General features: G+C 42.0%; 1 protein-coding gene across 3 annotated transcripts in view; it reads right to left on the bottom strand.

The window, feature by feature from the left end:
• Positions 1-5,368: 5,368 nt before the first annotated feature.
• The window catches only part of TNFAIP8L3 (TNF alpha induced protein 8 like 3), a 41,232-nt gene continuing 21,833 nt past the window's right edge, over positions 5,369-24,767 (bottom strand). For 2 of the 3 annotated variants that reach the window (XM_032297472.1, XM_032297473.1), the window contains exon 2: positions 5,369-7,548. In XM_032297472.1, coding sequence (XP_032153363.1) covers positions 6,986-7,548 — 563 coding nt within the window. In that variant the 3' untranslated portion in view covers positions 5,369-6,985. Of the gene's footprint in view, positions 7,549-8,927; positions 10,960-24,767 lie in introns of those variants that run through there. The other variant, XM_032297471.1, reaches the window with a different exon arrangement.

Below are 24,767 nucleotides of genomic sequence, written 5' to 3'. Positions count from 1 at the left end.
TATGGGGTCAGTTATTGACCAAAACGTCCTTATGTAGCACATAACACATCACAATTTAAAAAACCATTGAATTGTACTCCTCAAATCGGTGCATTGTATGTTAAGTGAACTATATCTTTATAAAGCTATTTTTTAAAAAGGACTGAGAATTCCATGCAATGTTTCCTTTGTTGCTGGAATGGCTTTATTAATATATTTTAAAATAATTCTGATAGCATCCTATGATATTTGACTCAAATCAGTAGACTTATTCATGACTTTGCTTATACCCTGTTCTCCGTCCAGAGACATATTTCTGGAGTCTGACACAATTTCTATTTGTAATGCATGTCTCAGTAGAGGCTTGGGCCTAACATTGAACCCCAGGAAGCTCTTGCTAAGTTGGCTAATTGGCTGTCTACCTGGGCCCACAGTGTGCAGTTCTCTGGTGGTTATGGAGTCTTGATTTTACTTTTCATTTTTCTGGCTTACAGCTTTTCCCCTTTGAAATCCATTAACTAAGGTCTTCATTCAAAAGTTCTGAAGAGGATCATTGAGGAGTCATTTTTCAATTTGGAGCCTATTGCTCCATTGAATAATGAATTGGTTTCCCTTCTAAGAGACCTACAGTGCAGAAATGCCCAGAGCCTCTCTTCTATGCTGCTTGGAAGAACTATGGAACTGGAAGGAGTCTTAAGACCTTGAGCAACTCCCTGCTTTTGCAGTTGAGGAAACTGAGACTTGGAGAGGTAAAGCATAAGGAAATCCCCAGCTAGTGGGCAAGCTAAGATGAATCCTCCTGACCCATGGCTGGCTCCATGTTCTACACCTTCTATTGTCTATGAAAGCTGAAAAGACAGCAAACTCCAAAATATCTATCTCCCTCATCTCCCCCAACCCAAAGCCAACAATCTATTTCTAAAACCAAGTTGTTGTTATTTCTAACAACAGTAAGGGAAGCCCCATCCCATGGCTGAGAGGAAATATGACCCGTTTAACATGGAAGCCAGCTGCTGGGAGAGGTGGAAAGAGCCCAAGTCCCTCCTTGGGAACCAGCCCACAAGCACTTCCTTCACCAGTGACAGACCCTGAGAAAGTGCTTCTCTCCCTAACATAACCTAATTGCCACTTCCCTGCTAGCCTCCAGCACTCACTCTGTGCCAAGCTCTGGCTCCAGCCCAGCTGCTCCTTGAGTTGGGAGCCAAACCCCAGACTCCCTTGTCTCAGGAATTGGTCCAGAATGGCCTTAATAGTCAGCTAAGAGGAGGAGCTCTATATCAAGGCCTGGGGGAGCTGGCTGCCCAGACTCTTGACTGCCTGGGTGGGCTGCCAGGACGCCTCCTCTATACAGACCTGTCCCAACTTAGCAAAGGAAGGACATGTAAGGAAAAGTGGAAGTGCAGTGCTGCTGGGGGTGGGTGTGAGTCTTTGCACCAGCTGACCTCTCCTTTTTCTGAGGCTGGAAGGAATTTGGTACCACCAGTATCTTCAAACCACATGCTTCATTCTTCAGGAACAACCTCCTGGGATTCTGGAAGCATACATGGTCTCTTGACGCCTCAGACTTGTGTCTGCAAGCCAGCACATGAAGCTGGAACTAGGACAGGGTGTAAGTATGTGCAGATGACTTCTTCAAAAGCTTCTCCTCTATTCCTTTCCTTGGGAGTAACACTGCTTGCTTTGTCCAGTTATGGACACTCTTGAGCCTTTGAAATTAGTATTAGGCTTGCCAGCATAGGTTGGTCAATTCTTTAATTTGATTTCTGTGTTGACACGGTTTGAATGTGTGTCCCCTCTAAATCTCATGTTGAAATGTAATCCCTGGTATTGGAGATGGGGCCTGGTAGAACATGTTTGGGTCAATGGGGACAGATCCCCCATGAATGTCTTGGGCTGTCCTCACAGTAATGAGTGAGTTCTTGCTCTGAATACATGTGAGATCTAGTTGTTTAAAAGACAGTTTATTAAAAGAGAGGCATCTCCTCTCTTCCTCCTTTGCTACCTCTCTTGCCATGTGACACGACTGCTCCCACGTCACCTTCTGCCATGAGTGAAAGCTCGCTGAGCCTCACCAGGATCAGATGTTGGCACCATGCTTCCTGTACAGCCTGCAGAACCGTGAGACAAAATAAACCTTCTGCCTTTATAAATTACACAGCCTCAGGTATCTTTATGGCAATGCAAGCAGACTAACGCATATGTGGTAGCTTCTCTTGGCCAGTTTTCAAAGGGCAGGCAGAACATGTGGAAGCTGACCTGCACATAGAATGCAGACTTATGTGTGCTCCAGACACTTGGCTCACTTCTCAACCTTTCAGCCCACAAATAAGTCACTGTTTAGGGGAGGGTGACATTCATTCTTTGCAAGCCTCCACTTTCGTATGTCATAGCAATGATTCTCGAAATTGAGCACTCACAGACCCCACAACTTACCCCAGCAGACCTCTAGGTGATGTCAGACCTTAAACACATGAAGTTACATTCTTTTCTTTCACCTGCCATGCTCAATCAGCATGAGCAATGTTGTAAACACAAACTCAGAAACTCAAACTGAAGCCAGATGGTACCACATGGCTATAAGGTCATTCCCACATGATGTGGAATATATTTATGTTGATTTTAATTTTTTAAAAAAGTTGTCAGAATGAAAAAAAACTTAAAAACTTGTTTTGGAACTCATGGACTCCATCTTCCCCGCCTCCTTGCCCTCAGGACTTTCAGAGATTCATAGATGCTATTTTGAGGAATAGTGTCGTAAAAGATTCTTGCCCCCCACCCCTTCCCCTGCCCTTGCTAACAAGCAAGACCTCCCTCTAAAAAAGGAGCGTGAGCTGGGCCCAGCTTGGGCTGTGGCTCAATGTTGCAGGCTCATGTAAACAAGCAAAATCCATTTGACCATTCAATTCCCAGTTGGGTAGGCCTCGGCGACCCTCTTCTTCAAGTCCATTGATTTATAACTCTATTGTCAACATTCTAGTCCACTATTAAATAAGTCCTGTTAGTGCAATGTTTTCACAGCCAAAGTTGAATTTTCCCTAATTGGTTTCTCTGAGATCATGTGGAATTAAAAGAAAAAGAAAAGTCATAAAAATATTAGGGCAAGGCTGGGCACAGTGGCTCACTCACATCTGTAATCTCAGCTCTTTGGGAGAATGAAGTGGGAGGATTGCTTAAGGCTAAGAGTTGGAGACCACCGTGGGCAACACAATGAGACCTCCATCTCTAAAAAAAAAAAAAAAAAAAAAAAAATTAGCCAGGCATGTTGGTGCATACCTGATACCTGTAGTCCCAGCTACTCAGGAGACTTAGGCAAGAGGACTGCTTGAGCCTAGGAGTTTGAGCCTTCAGTGAGCTGTGATCATGCCACTGCACTCCAACCTGGGTGACAGAGGGAGGCCTTATCTCTAAAAAGTAAAATAATTTTAAAAAGATATTGGGGCAGAGGACACATAGGCCTGATTTGAACTCTTTCCTTTTTAAAAATATAAGTGGATGCAATAAGTTTATTGGATCAGCCAATGAATGTACTGATTTGATTCTAAAAAATGTACAGATGGGAGAGATGAGAATTTGAAGGAGAAGAAGTCTTTTCATTTTGTCACTGAGCAGAGACCGGGAGTTACTAGAGTGTCAAGACCCACAGATGCAAACACAGAGAGGAAGAGTGGTACAGACACATGGCAGGTGGCAGCTGGCAGGGAATGTGTTTCTGCAGGTCTCAGATATAGGTGTAGCGACACGCGACAAAGGGCTTGGTGAGGATTTCAGCACAAGTCCTTGGTGTCCTCCTGTAGGGACAGAACTGAGTGTTCAGGGATGGTTGAAGACCCAGTGATGTTTCCAGATGACTGATTCAACCTGCTCCTGCCATTACCTACCCTTAAAAGAATGTCTCTCCCCTACTTGGTTTGCTGAGCCAGGCATTGCTGTCTGAAGTCTGTGTGTGGCAGGATTAGTTGAGCCATCTTGTACCATTGCTTCTTTTAAAATTACTTTCCCATCATTTTGCAAAATGATATGTTTGTTATTAGGGCCTAAAAATATAGCTATTCTAACTCTGCTTTTGTGGGTTCTAATATTGAGAATTTTGTACAGAGTTCTGAGCACAAATGCACATCTAGAGTCCTGCTTTCCAAAGCATCTACTGGCCTCTGTCACATTTTTTTTCAGCCAAAACAGCCTTTCAGGATCACCAGGTGATGTGGTTAGAGTTCTCAGGATAAACCAATAGGACTGTATAATGAGATGTTTGCTTTGGTCTTTAGATTGTTATATAAAGTATTTGAAATTTGTAGGCCTTTCAGCTGCTTGATGAAACTCAAGAATCACTTGATTTAGATGCCAATTGTATGTTTGAAATGTGCACAGGGGATTGGTTTTGGCTTTGTATTTTTAGAGAAGTTCTTGTGTGCAGGTAGCCCAGCTCCCCACTGGTGGCTGCTGATAAGTCTGGGGGTCTCAGGTAGAGAGCCCACCAGCTCCCTCAGTGGGGAGCCTAAGGTAATAGAAAATGTTTTGGTCCACATTCTGCCATTGTACTTGCTGAGATCCACTGGTGGAAGTGCTGATCGTTCATCCTTCCCTGACCAGAGCAGGAAGGACCACCCAGTTTCTTTAGAGACTTGTGGGCTGTCAGAACCCAACTCATCCTTCTTCCTACACTATTGTGCTGTAGCCTGCAGAGCCAGTAGAGAACCCACCACCTTCTTTAGCTGGGGATCCTGCCTTCTTCCTCACTGTATCTCACATGGACAGAAGACAGGTCCACTCATTCCTCTTGGGTCTGAGTTCTCTGTAATGGTCCATTTAATGAACAATGAACCTACTTCTAGAACCATCTCTTGAACTAGAAAACAATCCTTAGTCAGATGAATACATCAAGGCAAACCTTGAGGACTCTGCATGAGAAAATCCAGCTACTGCTGGACTGGTGCCTCATAGTCCAGCAGTATGGTGGGAAGGAAGGGGAGCGAACTGCCTGTAGTTCCTACCAGCAGTGCCAAATGACCAACCACCTCCCCAGGCCAGGTGTGCACAGGGCATCATTGTTCAGACCTTGGGTTTGAGTAGAGGGCTAGGCCATGTTTTTCCAATATGGAGAACAGGGGTTTGTTTTACTCTTCCATATTCCATACTGAATAGCCTTCCTATGAACTAATTCTGGGTGCTATGGCCGAAGAACATAACCAGATGGTTTGTTATGATGTTAACATGAGAGCCAGCTGAGGCTGAATGGCCAGCAAGGCTCAGTGCACACGTTTCACACCTTCCCACAAACCATCTCTTGATGCTACTGCTGGAGATAGACCATGGGGTGGGATGAACCATAGGGCTGAGCTAGTATGGTATTTTTACATTATTATTAGACGGAGAGAAGCACAGGAGGATAGGAGGAAAGGCAAAAGGAGCAAGTCTCTTAATATGGGGCAATGTTGAAAGGAAGTACATTGTCCTGATGTTAGTTAAGACTATGATGAAAAGATGTCAGAAGCTGCACTGTGAAAGCAAGGCTGTGACATTTGGAGAAGGCGGTTTGTGTCTATGGGCTAGCTCCCCATTGACCATCTCACAGAAACACCTGCTTGTGCTCCTCTAAAGGTACTGTCCCTTGGGGTCTGAGTGCAGAACTCTTACTCTTCATTTTCTTATTCTTTTCAATCCTGTTATTCTTAACACTGTATTTAACTCCAAGGAATTTTATTTTGAATCACAACTCTAAGATCTCTTGTTTGGAGGGTAGTTTCAATTTATTAATGAACCAGAGACAACAGCAAATACTGACTGTGAAAGGCCAAGAAAGATTGGTAGGGGTTCATTCTGCCTGACTTTCCTGTGCGTGTGGAATAAAGCCTCTCCGAGCTCCATGCCCCTTAGATAAGGGAAGGCTGGTCCTGCAGAGGGAGCACAGTGCTTCTGTTTCTGTGTTATGGGTGGAAAACTCTCTCCCCACACCCCATGGAAAGTTTCCCTCCGCAGGATCATAAACCTAAACATTTAAGACCTTAAAAACACCTTTTTTTAAAGAAAAAAAAAAAAGACAGAGTCTTGCTCTGTTGCCCAGGCTGGAGTGCAGTGGCACCATCTCAGCTCACTGCAACCTCCGTCTCCTGGGTTCAAGCAATTCTCCTGCCTCAGCCTACCAGGTAGTTGGGATTACAGGTATGCACCACCATACCCAGCTAATTTTTGTAATTTTAGTAGAGACGGGGTTTCACCATGTTGGCCAGGCTGGTCTCGAACTCCTGACCTCAGGCAATCCTCCTGCCTAGGCCTCCCAAAGTGCTGGGATTACAGGTGTGAGCCACCACGCCGGGCCAAAAACATAACTCTTGAAAAACATTTTTCCAATTTGCAGCTACACTTTTTCACACCTTTGGATTTTACTTTGTCTGAAGCAGTGCATTTAGAGACAGATTGCAAACCCAGTCCATTAGATTCTATTGTTCTTTTCTCCTATGCTGCTTAATATTCTACATCCAGGTTTATCCCCTCACACTCAGAAGACAAAAATATTAAGACCTTACATTAGAGTTTCCAAAAGCATGAACATACATTATCTCATCTGGTCCTCACAACAGCCTGTGAGGCAGACAAGCAGGCATCATGGTTCCAGAATGCAGAGGATAGAGTCCTAACTGGTAAAGTTGGAAACCAAATCCTTGTCCTCTGTCTCCCAGTCCAGTGCTCCTCCCACTCTGTAAGATAAACTGCACGCACTGTAATGAGCAAAACAGACTTTCTGCCTAAAATAGAGGAAATGTCCTTTGGGCTTACACAGAGGTGATTTTAAGTAGAAACTTTGCTAGAGAGCTCAGAAGAAAAACACATCTAAGCTCAGTTCAGCATCAGCATCAGCATCAGCATGATGAACAGCATGATGAGGGATGAACAGGACAGAACATGGACATCTTTGACAAGGGTTTCTGCTTGTGTTCTTGATTCTCACCCAGATTATGGTTGGGCACTGTAACTTTAAAGCAGCAAAGTCCAGGAGGAGGCAAGGCATTTAAAGGACTTTCTCATCTAGCAACTTATTGATTCCTTCACAAATCCTCTTGAGGTTGGGCCTACAGTCTCCATCCAAACTATAGAGGGTTGAGAGGAATTCTACATCGGCAAAGTGGTTGAAGACATGGTTGATGCGCCCGTGGGTCCTGGATGTCAGGTGTCGCTGTACCAGTTCATGCACCAGGTCCTTGCACTCATGCAGCAGCTTGGAGAGCACATTCCTATCAAAGGTGTATTCCACCTCATAGAAGCTGACAATGGTCATGGCGGTCTGGTTCAGCTTCTTCCGGAACTTCTCCACGATAACAAGCTCCTCTTGGCTAAACTGGTTGTTCCGGTAGAGAATCCCGATTTTGATTGCCACCTTGATTAAGTCTTTCATGATTTTGTGGGCTTCCTTCTTGTTGTGAGTGTGCTCTTTGGTGACTTTGTAGAGCTCATCAAAGATCTCGCTGCTGGTGTCATCAATCAACATATTGGCCACAGTTTTGCTGGCTATTTTGCTTAGAATCTTCTTCTGGGCTTGAAGGGCAAGACTCTTTGAACTAAAAACATCAGGACCTATGGTAAGGCAAGATATAAATGTTTTAAAGATATAAGAACTGTTTATTACTTTCCCACAAGTAAAACACACTAACTTGAACTTATGTTCTTAGAGCAAAAACTCATGTGTTTATATATATCCCCCAACTCCCTAACTAAACCCCAGCCAACCCTAGTTCCCCTACTTTCTTCTCCACATGACATGTCTGTTTACCCTTTTGAATCCTCTAAACTGTGCTTATGCTGTTTCCTCTGATGGAGGTCATGTCCTCTTAACCAGGCCAGATCTTACCTTTTTATACCTACTTCATTCATAAAGCTTTCCTGATTCTACTAGCTCACAGAGAACTCCCTACCACTGCTGTCACACTGGAAACCATTCAGCTTTGCAAACTATACAGGAGCAAATTATTGCTTAGTGGCGAGAATGTAGCCCCAATGTCAACCCCATTCCCAGGGCAGACGTGGATAGTTGATCATGACAGTAATGTTGACTGAGTCTCAGAACCCACATATCATTGAGTCTAAGAGGTATTTTTTTGCTTTTGAAATATTAGAAATTGGATGGGTCTTTCACTCACTGTTGCCAGGTAGCTGTTGTACTGTGGCTGTTATTACCTGTGTGCACATCAATTTACACAAAGGTGTCAGAGATTTGGGAGCAAGTCAAGAGAAATTTTTGTAAGAATTGTTGCAGTCTGAATACTCTTGATGGCATAGAGAGTTGTACTGTGGGAACACAGACATCAATAACTCCATGTCAAAGATGCTACAGATGAGTAGTATTCTGAAGGTGAAGCAGCTTAGAAAAACCAGACCCAATTTATTTTGCTGTTATTTTCTACTTTATAAGTGAGAGCAATATATGTTTTTAAAAACCCACATTATATGCAAATAAGTCTAAAAAGCCTCTTGCAATAAGTATAAATAAAAATTCTAAGTAAGAAAAAGCAATGGTTCATAATTTAACTTACAGCTTGTTTCCTTTTCTTTCTTTCTCTCCCTCCTTTCTGCCTTTTTTCATTCCTTCCTTCCTTCCTTTTCCTTTTATTTTATTTTCTTTTTCATTCTTTTTTTCTTTTTGGACAGAGTCTCAGTCTATCGCCCAGGCTGAAGTGCAATGGCACGATCTTGGCCCCTGCAACCTCTGCCCCCTGGGCTGAAGCAATTCTCTGCCTCAGCCTGCTGAGTAGCTGGGATTACAAGTGCCCACCACCATACCTAATTTTTTGTATTTTTAGTAGAGACAGGGTTTTACCATGCTAGCCAGGCTGGTCTTGAACTCCTGACCTTGTGATCCACCCACCTCAGCCTCCTAAAGTGCTGAGATTACAGGTATAAGACACTGCAGCCAGCCATTTTTTTCTTTCTTTAGAACACATAAAATGGCATCTTACAATTGAGGGTGCCTTTGATTTGATGAAATACTCCACAAGGCCACCAATTAGCTGGAGCTGACATCTGAAATGAAACACACTGGCCATCCTCACTCTACAGTATATATGCATATTGTTCTTATCTTCCCAAGGAGATTCAAGTTACCCAAGGACAAAGAGAATGTCTCCTGCAGCACCTAGCTTAGTTCTGGGTATAGGAAATGGTATCTGTTGAGTAAAATACCAGAGAAATGCAGAAGAATAAGAAAGTAGTAAAATACAGTATACACCAAACTTATACTCAATATTCATTTGAGAATTGAGGGTCCTTGAGAATCCCAAGAGCTTTTGTCCAGTGCTTTGTGTTCACACAGGAGTGACAGGATAGGTAGAGTAGACAGAGTGATGGCTACATGCCCTGTCTTCTGTTCTTTTCTGGCCCCTCCCTCTTTCTTTCCTCTGTATTCATTCCTTCAGTGGGCAGTGATTAATCAGTGGATGCCCCGGCCTTGCAGACACAGACTCAGTAAATACTCAAACACAATTTAAACAAAGGCCGTGTTGCAATACAACTAGCTGGGGCTGGTGTCATGGTGGGAAAGAAATTTGCCAAGACAGCTTTAGGTAAAGAAAGGTAGATTTATTAGGGAAAGTATGAAAATATGTTGCAAGGTTACAACAGGCAGCACAGCAGAGAAGGGGCTGTCTTCAAAGAGGCAGGAGCTGGAGGAAGTTTTATAGGGTTGTGCAGGAGGAAACTACATGCAGAAGAGGTTCTGCTGCTGGGACCACAAACAGAATGAGGTGGCTGTGCCTGCAGGTTTGTGATTAGCCATTTCTCAGAACAATTATTCATTGTTCTTCCCAACCTGTAACCCTCCCCAACTTGGGGCCTCTTCCTCCTTGTTGCTTGTCAGGACTCCACAGGGCCTACATGTCCCCTCATGGCTTACCCAGCCACATACCTTCAGCCCTGGGTCCTTAAAGGACAGCTATTTCTGCTCTCTGGCTTCTTCCAGCTACAGGTCCCTCCACAGTACAACCTGGCATGGGGTAGCTGCAGCGGGGTCAGCAGAACTAAAGCAGTGAGCACCAGGGGCCTTCCACAGCCCCAGCAAGCTCTCTCCCAAAGTCTGAGACAACAGAATCTTTAAGCAACTTCACAGTCAAGTGACCATGGTATGGCCAGGATTTTCCCTCCTGCCTCAGTGCTAAAAGGAATAAACATTCATCATGCAGAACATAAAAGGAATGAACAGTCTCTCCTGACTCTTCTTTACTATGAGACATCTCCAACTTCCTGACTGATATCATTCCAGAGTTTGAGTCAAATGATATTCCTGCCCAGTCTCATCAACTACCATGATCACCAGAGTTTTGTGTGAATAGCTTTTGTTTTCTGCAAAATCAAAGTTGTTCTCCAAAAGCAAATATTTACAAGCACTAAGCATATTCAAAAGATTGCACTGTATGCTTTGAAGTCAATTCCACAGATGAAGCTTAAAGACTTGAGCAACTCCTCTGTCACTGAAATAAGCATATGCCTCCTCAGGTGACTATTCTAATAGGAATAGTGGAATCTAGATTGATTCATTCTAGAATATAAAAAAATGAGTCATGGCTTTGTAGTCAGTCACAGCTTCTAAAAACTACCCAAGAATAAGGTCTTTAGACTCTCTAGAAATGCAGCCAACATGCAGTTACCCAGAAGCAGCAGGTCAATTACATATGTATCCAATAGCAGTTTAGTGCCTGGGGGCAGGGAGTCACGTCTAAGCCCGACTTTACTCCCAATGCCTGGCACACTGGCCACACACAGCAGGTGTTGGCTGAATGAAGGGAGTGCTGGCATTGTGCCAGGCCCTGTTTAACTCTTTCGGTTGGGTGAAGTGGGCATTTTTCTGGAGGCTTTCCTGGTGACCTGATTCCATACCCTGCTCTTTGTACTGCCAGCATTTTCTCCATTCTGCTCTGGACCAGTAGTTAGACCTCACATATCCCCATAACAATTTTTTTAAAAAAATAATTAATTGGCTGGGTACTACGGCTCATGCTGTAATCCCAGCATTTTGGGAGGCTGAAGCGGGTGGATCCGTTGAAGTCAGGAGTTCAAGACCACCCTGACCAACATGGTTAAAACCCGTCTCTACTAAAAATACAAAAATTAGCCAGGCATGATGGCACGCACCTGTAGTCCCAGCTGCTTGGGAGGCTAAGACACGAGACATGCTTGAACCCAGGAGGCGGAGCTTGCAGTGAGCTGAGACTTCGCCTGTACACTCCAACCTGATTGACAGAGCAAGACTGTCTCAACAACAAAAAAAAATTAATTAAATTTATCAACATTTATTTTATTTTGTTTTTCTTTGAGATGGGGGTCTCACTATGGTGCCCTCAAAGCTGGCCTTGAACTCCAGGGCTCAAGCAACCCTCCTGTCTCAGCTTCCCAAGTAGCTGGGACTACAGGAACCTGCACTGTGCCTGGCCCCCAAAAGAATTTTTAAAACTGTGTAACTTCTTGAATATTTAAAAACTTGTCAGCAAGTATTTTTCATGTTAAGATTAGTTAGGAAAGATACAATTTCTAGATAATGTAAATAGTGACATTTTCAAACTAACCTGTTAAATCATTCTTTTAAATGTGTCCAATTAACATAATTACTGCTGTTATATAATACCCATTATATAACACTTTAAAAATGACATGAACAAGGTCTTCTCTAAAAATGTTACATTGTTCTTTTTTCTCCTTGAAATCCTATCTCTGTTCTACTTCACCCACAGCACTTTAAATGCATGTATGTGCTTATGCCTGAAAATATTTGATCAATCCATCAAATTCTCTACAACCAAAGGATGCATATGGGTTTAAATTTAAATTAAAGGAAGGTTCCAGGGACCATAAATCTCTAAGCAAAAATTAAAAATTTTTCTTTGGAGTGAGTTATCATTTTAAATATTTTAGGTATGATATAAAATATCAAAACTTCAATAACTACTTACTACACATAAGAAATAAAGTTTTAGTGGAAATGTACCTCTAAATAAGATGGGCAGGGGTGGGTTATGGTGCCTTATCAAAAGAGTCATCATTGGCAAGGCAAATTTCACATCAACTCTTTGACCCAGGAGGTTTTGTACCCCAGGGCAAAATGTCCCATTAGGATTTTTTGCTTGGCCACTATACCCTGTAATCCCAGCACTTTGGGAGGCTGAGCTGGGCAGATCACTTGAGCCTAGGAGTTTGAGACCAGCCTGGGCAACATGGCAAAACCCTGTCTCTAGAAAAAATACAAAAATTAGCTGGGTGTGCTGCCATGCACCTGTAAGTCTCAGCTACTTGACAGGCTGAGGTGGGAGGATGGCTTGAGCCCAGGAGGTTGAGGCTGCAGTGAGCCGTGATATTGCCGCTGCCCTCCAGCCTATATGACAGAGTGAGACCCTGTCTCAATAAAATAAAATAAAAAATTAGCCGGGCATGCACCTGTGGTCTCAGCTACTCAGGAGGCTAAGATAGGAGGATTGCTTGAGCTCAGGAGGTAGAGGCTACAAGAAGAAAGGGAGATCCACCATGCCTTTACCTTAGGTTTCTTCTTAGGCAGACGAGTTTGTATAATAATATGTACAAAGAATATGTAGTGAAGTTGTCAAGAAGAGTTTGGATCTATAACTTGCTTCCCTCAAAACTCTGCACATGTTGTGGAATGTCTCTGGACTTGCAGTCTGCCCATCTACCATTCTGAATCCTACTCTTTTGCAAGAGCAGCAGCCTTCCATGAAATGTTAAGAAGTGTTTCTTGGGAAGAAAAGAATTTCTTGATTACATAAATTTGAAAAACACGGATTAAGCAAAGTGAAATAGCTTATTTTCTATGAGATTTTAAAAATATTTCTTTAATACATTAAGGTGTTCTATCAACTCCCAGAGAGAAGTGGGTGTGGTAGGTAGAATAGGCCTCCAGAGATACCCACATTCTCATCCCTGGAACCACTGGATATGCTGCCTTGTATGGCAAAAGGGACTTTGCAGATGTGATTGAGAATGAAAGAGGGAAGTGGGAGAGTGAGTTGGGAGAGATGTGATGATGAAAACAGAGGATGGGGTGACATGGTGACTGGCTCTGAACATGGAGGAAGAAGTCAGAATCAAGGAATGTGTCCTATAGAAGCTGGAGATGGCCAGCAAGGGGATTCTCCCCAGAAGCCTCTAGGGAAAAAAACAAAAAAAAACAGAGCCCCTGCCAGCACCTGGATATTAGCTTTGCAAAATCCATTTTGGCCTTCTGATCTCCAGGAATATAAGATGATAAATTGGTGTCTTAAGCCACTTAATTTTTGGTAATTTGTTACAGCAGCAATAGGAAATGTATTCAGTGGGTAGAATGAGATATAGCAGTCTTGATTTTTTTGATTAGGGAACTATTTTTGCCTCCTGAGTGACCAAATGTCCAGTTTGCCAGTAAGGAGGGCTTTCCCAGGCAGTGGACTTTTATTGCCAAAATTGGAAATGCCCCATACAAATTGGGACAAGTTCGTTATCTATTCCGTAACTACTAGTGATATATATATCATGTGAAGAACAGAGAAGTAACAAAGACACAACTTCAGAGTGGAGGAAGATGATACCATTTAAGAAGCTCCTATCTCAGCAGGGGAAGCTGAGTAGCTACCCATCTTGCCACATTCATCACCCACTCTACCTGCTTTTTAATTCTAGAGCCAACCTTTTGTCCCTTTTAGACCAAGGTCCCTTTTGTCCCTTGTTTTCTCTGCAGTTATTGAGCATTTACTCTTAGTTTGACTATATATCCAGAGCTATGAAGAAATCCCAAGAAAAGTATTCAGTTATGTCTTGCTCTGAATGTGATCCCGCAGTGAGGCCAGATATAGACAATGAAACAAAATACAGAAACATGTGAAACAGCCCACACTGGGATGAGTGAGAATAGCTGGGGTAAACTAAATGGGCTCTGAAGGTAGATTTGCATGTAGGTAGGGACAGCTATTATGTTAGGAAGTGGTTTCTAAAGTCATGGATACAGGCCAGTGTTTTTCCCCAAGTCACAAAGGCTCTGGGTGGCTTCCCTGATAAGCTTCCAGCCATCTCTCTTGTATAAAAATTTATTATTTACCTGCAAGTAATTTGGGGTATAAAATTCTACACTGAGGGCTCAGGACGGTCACAGGGATAGCATCTCTGAAGCTTTAAAGATCAAAACTCATGCAGAGGAATCCAAATGTTATAGACCGCCAAAATCACCAGGAAGGTTAAGAATAAACAGCAACAAAGCAGATTTCCATATTCTACCCCAGATTGTCACAAGCTCCCTAAGTGATTCTGACATGATGAATGTAGGACCCCCGATTTACAACAGTGTGCTCCAACATGTATCCCATAGAGCGCTCGTCCTTTTAGATGCTCCAGGAAAGAAGGCCTTGAGGTCGGTTAAATGAGTTTGTAGATGACAATATATTATGGTTTGCTTTTGACAGTTCACCATTCTATGTAGGTAAAGATACCTGCATAGTTTTGTTTAGCCTACCACTTCTCAAACTTATTGGACATATACATATGCATATAAATATATTATATATATCACATTCTCTGGCATGTATTATAGGACATACTGGGATAGGACTGAGAGAAATAATATCAAAAAAGACACTGGTCAACAGAACACTCTTACAACTCTCAGAGATTAATCGGGAAGGTGGGGAGATACCATTGTTTCCAACTTGCATACCTAATGTTACAAATTATATAAGGGAGAGAGAGGCACTGAGAGAGCAGTCCCATTTGGAAGACTTTTTGCACATGGAAATCTTGGGCTTGCTTTTAACCATCCTTCTGCCTCAGGCTTCTGTACAGGGTGCCTATTGGTGACCCAGCAGGGAGGGACACTGCAGGCTGAGAGAAAGAGGATGAGCTAAGCTTTGGGAGTCAAGGTCACGGGTGTACGTGGGATATTGGGGAAACAGGCCTAACTAGTGGACCAGGTTTATTAATGGAAAAATACCAAAAGATGGAGGATAGGTCTTGGTAAAAACTTCTTTTATTTCTGTATACAAGCCCTAGGAAAGTTCTTTTGGCCAGGAATAATTCTTTTAACTAAGTTTGAACAAAAGTTCCCATTTTTCATAATACCTCAGAATCTCAGAATGGACATAAAAATGTGATTATGCAGTGATAGCAAATTCATCCTGGTAGAAAGACAGGGGGCTTCCTTAAACCAAGATTGACAGAAGAACTCAAGCAAAGATAATACAAAGGCTCTGAGAATAAGGACCATTTGAACATTTACGAGAAAGGAAACACACCAGGACTATGTTGGGAGAATGGTGTGACAATGGCGGTGAGCTAGTCTGGAGAGAGAAAGCAAAAGATAATTTAAGGGGGGGGGGGGGGGGGGGGGGGGGGGGGGGGAACTGCACTGCATGGAAGAGTGCTAGGGCCAGTCTGAGCTGCCGCTTTTATAAATGATGTTCAGCCAGAGTATAAGTGATGTTTCCATGTTTCTAGAAAACACTAAGCTCTTCCAGATGGTGCAATGCAAAGCTGATGGTGATAAACAGCAGGAAGATCTTTACCAGACTGGGTGAGTGGGTAGATAAGCTTCAGCATGGTAAGAACAAGGTAATAAATTTTGAGAAAAATAAAGTAAATGATGATTATGAAAGATGCCAGGCTCTGAGCTCTCAGCTATAGCCCAGAAAAGGGCTCTGAGCATCACTCCAGGATGTGGGAGTGGACAGGGTGAGGGGACAGCTATTTTCCCCTCTTTTTCACAGGACTTAGAAACTTCTCTAAGGAGTGTGTGGAAAACTTGAATGTAAGTGTGGATAGTTGTGTCAAAATTATAAAATGGGAAATTATTTGTAATAGCCAGTATACATCAGAATTACTTCACTTCTCTAAATAGCTTAAGATAATGGCAGGAAAGAGAATTAACTAAAAATGTCAAGCAGAAGTTAAAAGTAAAGATGGTTCCCAGAAGAAAACAATCTGGAGTGCTTAATGGGCATCATCTGTCAAGGCAGGGGACCCAGAAGACAAGGTAGAAGGGAAGCCCCAAAGGATGGGGTAAGAGCCCTGGGCAGAGGGAGATTCCTGGTAGTCCAAGTTTCTGGCATTCAATCACTTACACTTAATTGTTGAAAAAAACAAAAAAGAGAACTTCAGGCAAGCCTCCTTTGAGATGGAACAGGATCACAAACTACTTTGAACTTTTTAAACTTACTTTTTTTGTTTTTTTTGAGACAGTCTTGCTCTGTCACCCAGCTGGAGTGCAGTGGCGCAATCTTGGCTCACTGCAACCTCTGCCTCCTGGGTTCAAGCGATTTTCTTGCCTCAGCCTCCCGGGTAGCTGGAACTACAGGTGTGTGCCACCATGTCCAGCTAATTTTTATATTTTTAGTAGAGATGGGGTTTCATCACGTTGGCCAGGCTGGTCTCGAATTTCTGACCTTGTGATTCACCCACCTCAGCCTCCCAAAGTGCTGGGATTACAGGCGTGAGCCACCACGTCCAGCCTGAACTTGAACCTTCAGGCTGTTAATGCATCAGAAAAATTCCATTCTGCTCCATTTATGCAGCCAGAAAAGCTAACTGAACCTGTCACATCCCTCATGTTCCATCTTTCACTACTGGTTAGTGGCCAGGAGCCAGGGAGTGGAGTGATGGCCTCCCTGCCCCTTCCCGTCTCCTTTTCTGTTCTGTGGGTGAATAATGAGGAAGGTGTTTCTTGTAGTGGTGAGGCATGGTGGTCTGCAGGATGGGATATCGTGACAAAGCTAAAACGCCTCCTCAAAAAAACACTGCCTCTGCTTTAGGTTTTTGGTTGTCCCTAAGTACTTGTGGGAGCAGGACCATTAAGGAACTTTAAGTAGTGTTTGAAATGTGAAGCTAACATACTTGTGGTTTCCAGAGAGACTCATTGAGTTGTTGCATCTCCAGTGGAGTCAAACTAGAAAACATTTTTCATCCCTTGTATAAAAATGTTGTTTGTATACTCCTAGAATTCTAAAGAAAGAACATGGAGCTGGAGGAGGTAGAATGAAATGAAATCCTTAAGGGATAGTGGGGTGTCTCTAATTCTCTTTGAATTAGAGACAAGCAAAAAAAAAAAAAAAAAAAAAAAAAACCCACACACACCTTGATCCTCCCCTCCCCCATGAAGAAATGATCAAAGCTTAGAAGCTCTTGAAAAGTGCCTTTTATTAGTACAATTCCTTTCATACGTGAGTGAGATGGCACTTTTGAGGCTTACAAAAGGCATTTAGGGACACTTTAAAAGGCACCCATGGTAAAACATAGATGATTTAGAAGGTTAGGGAATGGATTTTTCAGACTCAGGGTTAACTTCGCAGCATATCCTTGAAGACTTCTTTCTTGGGTCTGGTCCCTTCCCAACCCTCCAAAGAAGCCACCCTGAGCTTACCCTTGCTTCTGGGAAGACCTGAAGTCTTCCAAATTTTCACCACCTGCCAAGGAAGCAGTCAGCTTGTGGGACCCACGACTTAAAAGACAGTAGACTCTACAAGGCACCACTGGTTGGATGCACAAAATGGAACTCTTAGAACCTCTATTTAGGTTTCCTTTTTTGTAATGAGATAAATTAAGCTTTACTAATATTTAATACACAGACAGATTTGGGCCCCACTGTTGTGTGGCATTCTGAGGAACAAGGGAAAGATCCCCGACATGGGGTAGGGAGAGATGCTTAGTGTATCCCTCACTTGTTTGTTCTCTCTCAGCAGTTTTGATTTATTTCAGCATATGTTTATGTGTGCTTGGTTAAACAGACTCACTGATTATATTATTTCATTCTAACTAAACTAGCCCTTGCAAAATAGCCCAGTGATTTCAAAAGATTCCTGAAAGAAACAAAACTGAGGACTGAAGACGAGACGCTAATCATACAAGCTCATGTGAACAGCAGGAAAATGCAGAGTGGACAATTATCCCTCCTCTTGGCAAGAGCTTTCCTGCAGCCCCACTTTAAAGGAAAAGTAATGATCTAATAAGATCTGACAAGAAATGGGCCATCAACATTTCAAACATTTCTACAGGACAACGTGAAGAATAGATCTCAAACCCTTTTACTTGCCTTGAGATATCTCCCAAAGGCAGTAGGAAACCGTGGCAGTTAGAAAAATAGTTAAACTTCTTGTGTTTCTGATCTTTAGCTTGTTCTCTGGGTGACAGGGAGAAAGCACAGTAAAGAACAGCATTGGTGATTGCTGGGGTTCAGGGATGAGTCAAAGATGACGGTGAGTGTTTCTTCTACCTTGAGAGACAGATGGGGTGAATGGATATAGAGGTGCCACCAACTGAAATGGGCATCTTGGAGGAGGAGTCAGCCTGTAGGGAAGATGAATTCAGTCCAAGTTCCAGGTAACTGTGGAAGATCTGGGTGGAGATGGTGACACCAGCATGTCTAGCAGGACACTTCAAACCTCACCTGTCCTACCCTGGGCTTCCCATTTTCCCCTGCAAATGTTGTTTCTTTCCAGTAAGGAAGAGATGATGAAAAGACCCATCTTCCTAACATAATTAGCCCACTAGGGCTTATATTGAGGGATAAGTTGGCTCTTCCTTCAAAATGCAAACACATCCATTTAGCTGGTTAAAGTGGATTCTCTATTCACTTTAGTCAGAGCCACACTATATCTCTCTTGGGAGTCTCTCTCACCTTTGTCGTCCACCATCAAATCGTCCCTCCTTTTTTTTTTTTTTTTTGGCAAGACAGAGTCTTGCTCTGTTTCCCAGGCTGGAGTGCAGTCGTCTGATCTCAGCTCACTGCAACCTCCGCCTCCCGGATTCAAGTGATTCTCCTGCCTCAGCCTCCTGTAATAAGCTGGGATTACAGGTGCATACCACCTGTAATAGTAGAGACGGGGTTTCACCAGGTTAGCCAAGCTGGTCTTGAACTCCTGACCTCATGATCCACCCTCCTCGGCCTCCCAAAGTGCTGGGATTACAGGCATGAGCCACCATGCCTGATCTACCACTCTTCTTTCATCAAGAGAATGAATTATTTAAAAATTAGGGTGGAGGGAGAGGCAGGCTTGGGTGCAGTAGGACCGGGCAGAGGTTGGAAGGATGAAGGCCTCAATTACCAGAGACAACCAAACACAGAACAGGGATTCTTGGTTCATCAGTCTTCACCCCCTCTGCCATATGACCAGCCTTCCTGACTCAAGCTCTGGCTTAGGTGCCTCTGAGATCCTGGGTAGCTGAACAGTTCCAGAGATTCATTCATCCACAGGCCAGAAATGGGGATTTGTATGTTTTGGGGGCATCAAACATGACAAAATTTCCCAACTCTTTTGGACATTTTGAGGGTGATGAATAAGAACATACAAAAGCAATGGGTGTCAAAACAGGACATGATTTCAGATTGCTTCAATGTCTTACATTGAATAATTACACTTGAAAAGCAGCATTTAACTGTCTTCAAGATGAAAACATTTCCCCTACCCCTATTCCTGGGCCTTGAAGTGAAAAGAGTTTGGCAGGGAGAGCTGTAAAACCATTTAACTCATTATCTCATCTTATTTTAGAGCCTCCAATCCACCACCCATCAGCACTGAGCAATCTGTAACGCAATTAATGATAATGTCAGAGATAAGGACAACTGCTGAGTACAGACTAGGCACAAGAGGTGCTATATATCATGTATTTGATCCTCACAACAATTCCTCAAGAGAGGGACTGTGAGTTCCATTTTATAGATGAGAAAACTGAGGCACAGCCAATTTAAGTAATTCACTGCAAGCTAAGTGGCTAGTAAGCGGCAAAGCTGCAGCTGGGCCCCAGTTCACCAAACACCAAAGCCTGCAGTCATTGCCTTCTTGCTTCTGCCTTGGAAAAATTGCCCTTGACTCCCTAATGACTGCGATTTCTCACTTATTTGAAACATTAAAGGCCTCAATTTAAATCTCCACCTACCTAGAAGAGTTGTATTTCATCACTTTTTTTTTAATACAAAAGGGACAATCTTATTTGATAGAATAGCACATATTCATCAAGACTTAAAGATAGACGTAGCTTTCAATTATAGAGGGAATTCTATCTATTTCAACAGAGTTATATATTGATTTTGCTTTTCATATTGATTTTACAGCCAGCTCTGAAAAGTGAATCAGTGTTTGATAATTTTACTTACCAGAGCTAACTGAAGCAGATACTTGTGAAGCCACTGGGGAGGTGAATCATATCCAAATCAACAGGTTAATTTTGGAGATCTGAGAGATATTTTTGGCTCACTGCAGAAAAGTAACCATCACTAAAAACAACATCTACTTACATGATTTCTTTAAACAAAGCTATTCATCCCCACCCACCACCCACCCCTTGCATCCAACACATAACTAGTGTCTCTCTGAATGGTAGATCATATTCAGTCATAATAATAATAAAGTGCTCACTCTTCTGTGTGCTTTATGCACAATTAAGCCATCACATTCTTGCAACAACTGCATGAAGTAGGCACTAATGTCAGCAATAGCAGTAGATGCAGCATTTCACATCAAGGAAACCAAGGCAAAGAGAGATTAAGTAGCTTGTCTGAATCTACCATTTAGAAAGTGGCAGAACTGGATTGGGCAGTCTGCCCCAGAGTCTGCCTGAGTCCAGTGCTTCCGCCTGCCACACCAAGCTGCGATGCACGGAGTGACAAACATCAATTAGTTTAAATGTTTGCTGAATTACTGCCCACTTTAGGATGGAGATTGATCAGTTTTTTTCCCTCACAAGAATTAATTTTCTAAAAACCACCAAGCATTTCAAACATATAGACAAAATAGAAGATAATTTAGCACTGTGTGGCCACCACCCAAATGGAACAATTCTTAATATTTTAAATATTAAGCATTTAAAACATATGGACAAAACAGAACACAGTTTTTAACAAACGCTGTGTGAACACCACCCAGATGGAAAAATTCTTAATATTTTACCCTCAAAGACAGGGAGAGATAAAGCCCTCTCTGCGTTCAACTCCCTCTCTTCTGCTTCTAGCTCCCAGATCGAACTGCACTTCAGAAGTTGTATTTTTGTTTCATCCATCATGTTTTTATGCTTTTCTCTCATTTTGTGAGTATGCATGCATCAACATCATGTTTAAACTACACACAAAAGGTGTCATACTACTACACAGATCCTTCTGCATCTCTTTATTCCACATCCTGTTTTCAAGATGTATCCTGTTTAGTCATTTAGTTGCTTATATAAATATATTATATCTTCAAGTTTCCTACTGATGGACTTTGAAATTCTTTCCATTTTCTGCAAGCAAAAAAGTCCACAAACATGTCTCTTTGTGTACACATACACAACAGTCTCCTGGGGTCTACACCTAGAACTTGATTGCCAAGTCCTGCAGCAGCAAGGGCTGCCAATAGCTCTCCAGAGGGACTGCACTCATTTTCACTCCCAGCAGCAGTGTCTGAGTTCCTGTGGTTCCACTTCCTCATCAACACTTCAAACCATCCAACTTTTTAATTTTTGCCCATCTGATAGGTATAAAATGGTACCTTGTTTTAATAGGCAGTCCCTGATTGCTAGTAAGAGTCAATATATTTTTGTGTTTATTGGCCTTTAAGGTTTTTCTCTTCTGCAAATTGCTTGTTCATATAATTTACTCATTTTTTTTCAGCTGAATTACATATATTTTTCTTTATTGTACATTTTGCTTATGATACCAAGCCTCTGCTGATCACAGGGGTGGCAACTATCTCCTCCCAGTCTGTAGCATTATATTTTAACTTTACTATGGTGTCTTTAGGACAGAAATCTATTTTTTTTTTTTTTTTTTGAGACAGAGTTTTGCTTTTGTTGCCCAGGCTGGAGTGTAATGGCACAGTCTCGGCTCACTGCAACCTTCACATCCTGGGTTCAAGAAATTCTCCTGCCTCAGCCTCCTGAGTAGCTGGGATTACAGGCATATGCCTGTAATTTTGTATTTTTAATAGAGACGGGGTTTCTTCACGTTGACTAGGCTGATCTCGAACTCCACTCAGGTGATCAGCCCGCTTCAGCCTCCCAAAGTGCTGGGATTACAGGCATGAGCCTCTGTGTCCAGCCAGAAATCTAAATTTTTAATAGTCAAATGAAATCTAAATTTTTAATAGTCAAATTTATCAATCTTTTCCTTAATGGTTGGTAGTCTCTGTATCTCATTTAAAAATTTTTTCTCTTGCCATGAGGTGATAAAAGATAATCATATATTTTCCAGAGGTTTAAAGGTTTTGTTTTTCACATTTAGGTCTCCAATTAATCTGAAAATTATCCATACATATTGCAGGAGGTTGGGAATCTTTTTCTCCCCACAATTTATTCTATTTATTGAATAGCTCATCCTTCTGCTACCAATCTGGTAGGCCCCTTCTTTTCAAATCAGGTTTCTATACTGCATAGATCTGTTTTTGAGTTTTTTTCCTCTGTTCCATTTGTCTATTTCAGCCCAAAAACCATATTTTCTTAATTAACTCATAAGTCATGATAGGGCAAGGGAAGTGCCCTCTGTCACCCTCACTTTATTCTGCTTAGAAACTGTCTTGATTATTCTTGCCTTTATTCTTCCATAGGAATTTTAAGATCATATGATCAAATGCCATGAGAATGCTATGTTAATCTGAAGTAAACTGATTTCTTTTTTTTTTTCTTTTTTTGAGACAGAGTTTTCCTCTTGTTGCCCAGGCTGGAGTGCAATGGTGCTGTCTCAGCTCACAGCAACCTCCAGCTCCTGGGTTCAAGTGATTCTCCTGCCTCAGCCTCCTGAGTAGCTGGGATTACAGGCATGTGCCATCATGCTCAGCTAATTTTGTATTTTTAGTAGAAATGGGGTTTCTCCTTGTTGGTTAGTCTCGAACTCCCGACCTCAGGTGATCCACCTGCTTTGGCCTCGCAAAGTGCTGGGATTACAGGTGTGAGCCACTGCACCCGGCCTAAACTGGTATTTTTATGATACTGAATCTTCCTCTCCATTAACATGATATGTCTCTCCATTTAGTCAGATCTCCTTCTGTGTCCTTCAGTCATATTTACAGTCCTCTCCATAAAGCTCTTGCATATCTTTTATTAGATTTACCACTAGCTACCTTATAGTTCTTGTTGCTGCTGTTAGTGTACATTTTCTGTTACAGTTTCTAAATTATTAATGATGCAAAGGAGCCCAACTGATCCCTGTATACTAATCTCCAATTGAAACATTTTGCTGAGCTCTGTTATGAATTCTAATATATTTTATATAGCATCTCTTGGATTTTTTTATGTAGACAACACTGCCTACACAAAATGATTATTTTCTTTGACCTCCTATTTCTTTTTCCTGTTTTATGACACCAGTAGAAAATCCAGCACAGTGTTGAATAGAAAGTGTTACATGGCATCCTATCTTGTTCTTAACTTTAACAGGATTGTCTCTAAAATTTCCCTGAGTATGCAATGTTTGCTATGGGTTTTGATGGATACTCCTTATCAAGTTATCTTCCTTTCATTTCTATTTTGCTAAGGCATTCTTTGCTTTTAAGTAGAAATGTATCCAATTTTGGCAAATATTTTGTGTCCACTGAGACTATCATATAGTTTCTCTCTTCTAATATGTAAATTTAACCAATTATTCAAAGACTTTTTGATTTAAATCATCATTGTATTCCCAGGATAAGCCTTACTTGGTCATGATGCATATGTATTTACTATACTAGTGAATTTTAACCAGTAATAAATTAGTAAATATTAGTATTATTAGTAAATATTGCATTTTGCACCTATGCTCAAAAGTGAGATTGGACCAGGTACAGTGGCTCACACCTGTAATCCTAGCACTTTGGGAGGCCAAGGTGGGTGGAACACCTGAGGTCAGGAGTTTGAGACCAGCCTAGCTAACATGGTGAAACCCTGTCTCTACTAAAAATACAAAAAATTAGCTGTGTGTGGTGGCACATGCCTGCAATCCCAGCTACTTGGCAAGCTGAGGCAGGAGAATCACTTGAACCCGGGAGGCGGAGGTTGCAGTAAACCAAGATCATACCATTGCACTCCAGCCTGGGCAACAAGAGCAAAACTCAGTCTCAAAAAAAAAAAAAAAAAAAAAAAAGGTGACATTGGTTTATTACTATCTCTGTCAAATTTTGATGTCAGAGAAAACTAGTCCCATAAAATAGATTGACTAGCTTCCCTTCTTTTTCTATTTCTGAGAGTGTTTATGTAAGGTGGGGATTAGCTATTTTTTGACAGTTTTAGTAAACCTCACCTATAAAGCCATTGTGTTAGTGCATATCTTGAGAGTGAGGATGACAAGAGTAATCAATTTTTTAAATGTCCACTCAGGTGTAAAACTGCAATTGTCCCCTAAATAACACACACTTATGATACTTCACTTAGCAAGCATTTTAAGCTCACTAGATTTTTCCTTACTTTTCCTAGCATATCCACAAAGTAGTTGTTCTGAATAGATCACTCTGAGGAATAAAGTGATAAACATCATCTACTAGTAACATTTTCAATTATTAGCTTCTTTGTTTTATCTTAAGAGGGGAGACAGGCTGGGTACACACAATGGCTCACACCTGTAATCCCAGCATTTTGGAAGGCCGAGGTGGGCAGATCACTTGAGGTCAGGAGTTCCACACCAGCCTGGCCAACATGGTAAAAACCTGTCTCTACTAAAAAATACAAAAATTAGCTAGGTGTGGTGGTGCATGCCTATAATTCCAGCTACTTGGGAGGCTAAAGCAGGAGAATCACTTGAGCCTGGCAGGTGGAGGCTTCAGTTAGCTAAGATCGTGCCACTGCACTCCAGCCTGGGTGACAGAGCAAGACTCTGTCTCAAAAAAAAAAAAAAAAAAAAAAAAAAA

This window comes from Sapajus apella, unplaced genomic scaffold, assembly GCF_009761245.1.
Source record: "Sapajus apella isolate SASKATOON/1434 unplaced genomic scaffold, GSC_monkey_1.0 scaffold37, whole genome shotgun sequence".
NCBI lineage: Eukaryota > Metazoa > Chordata > Mammalia > Primates > Cebidae > Sapajus > Sapajus apella.
Note: the sequence above shows the minus strand (reverse complement) of the source record. Positions and strands in the feature narration are given on the sequence as shown.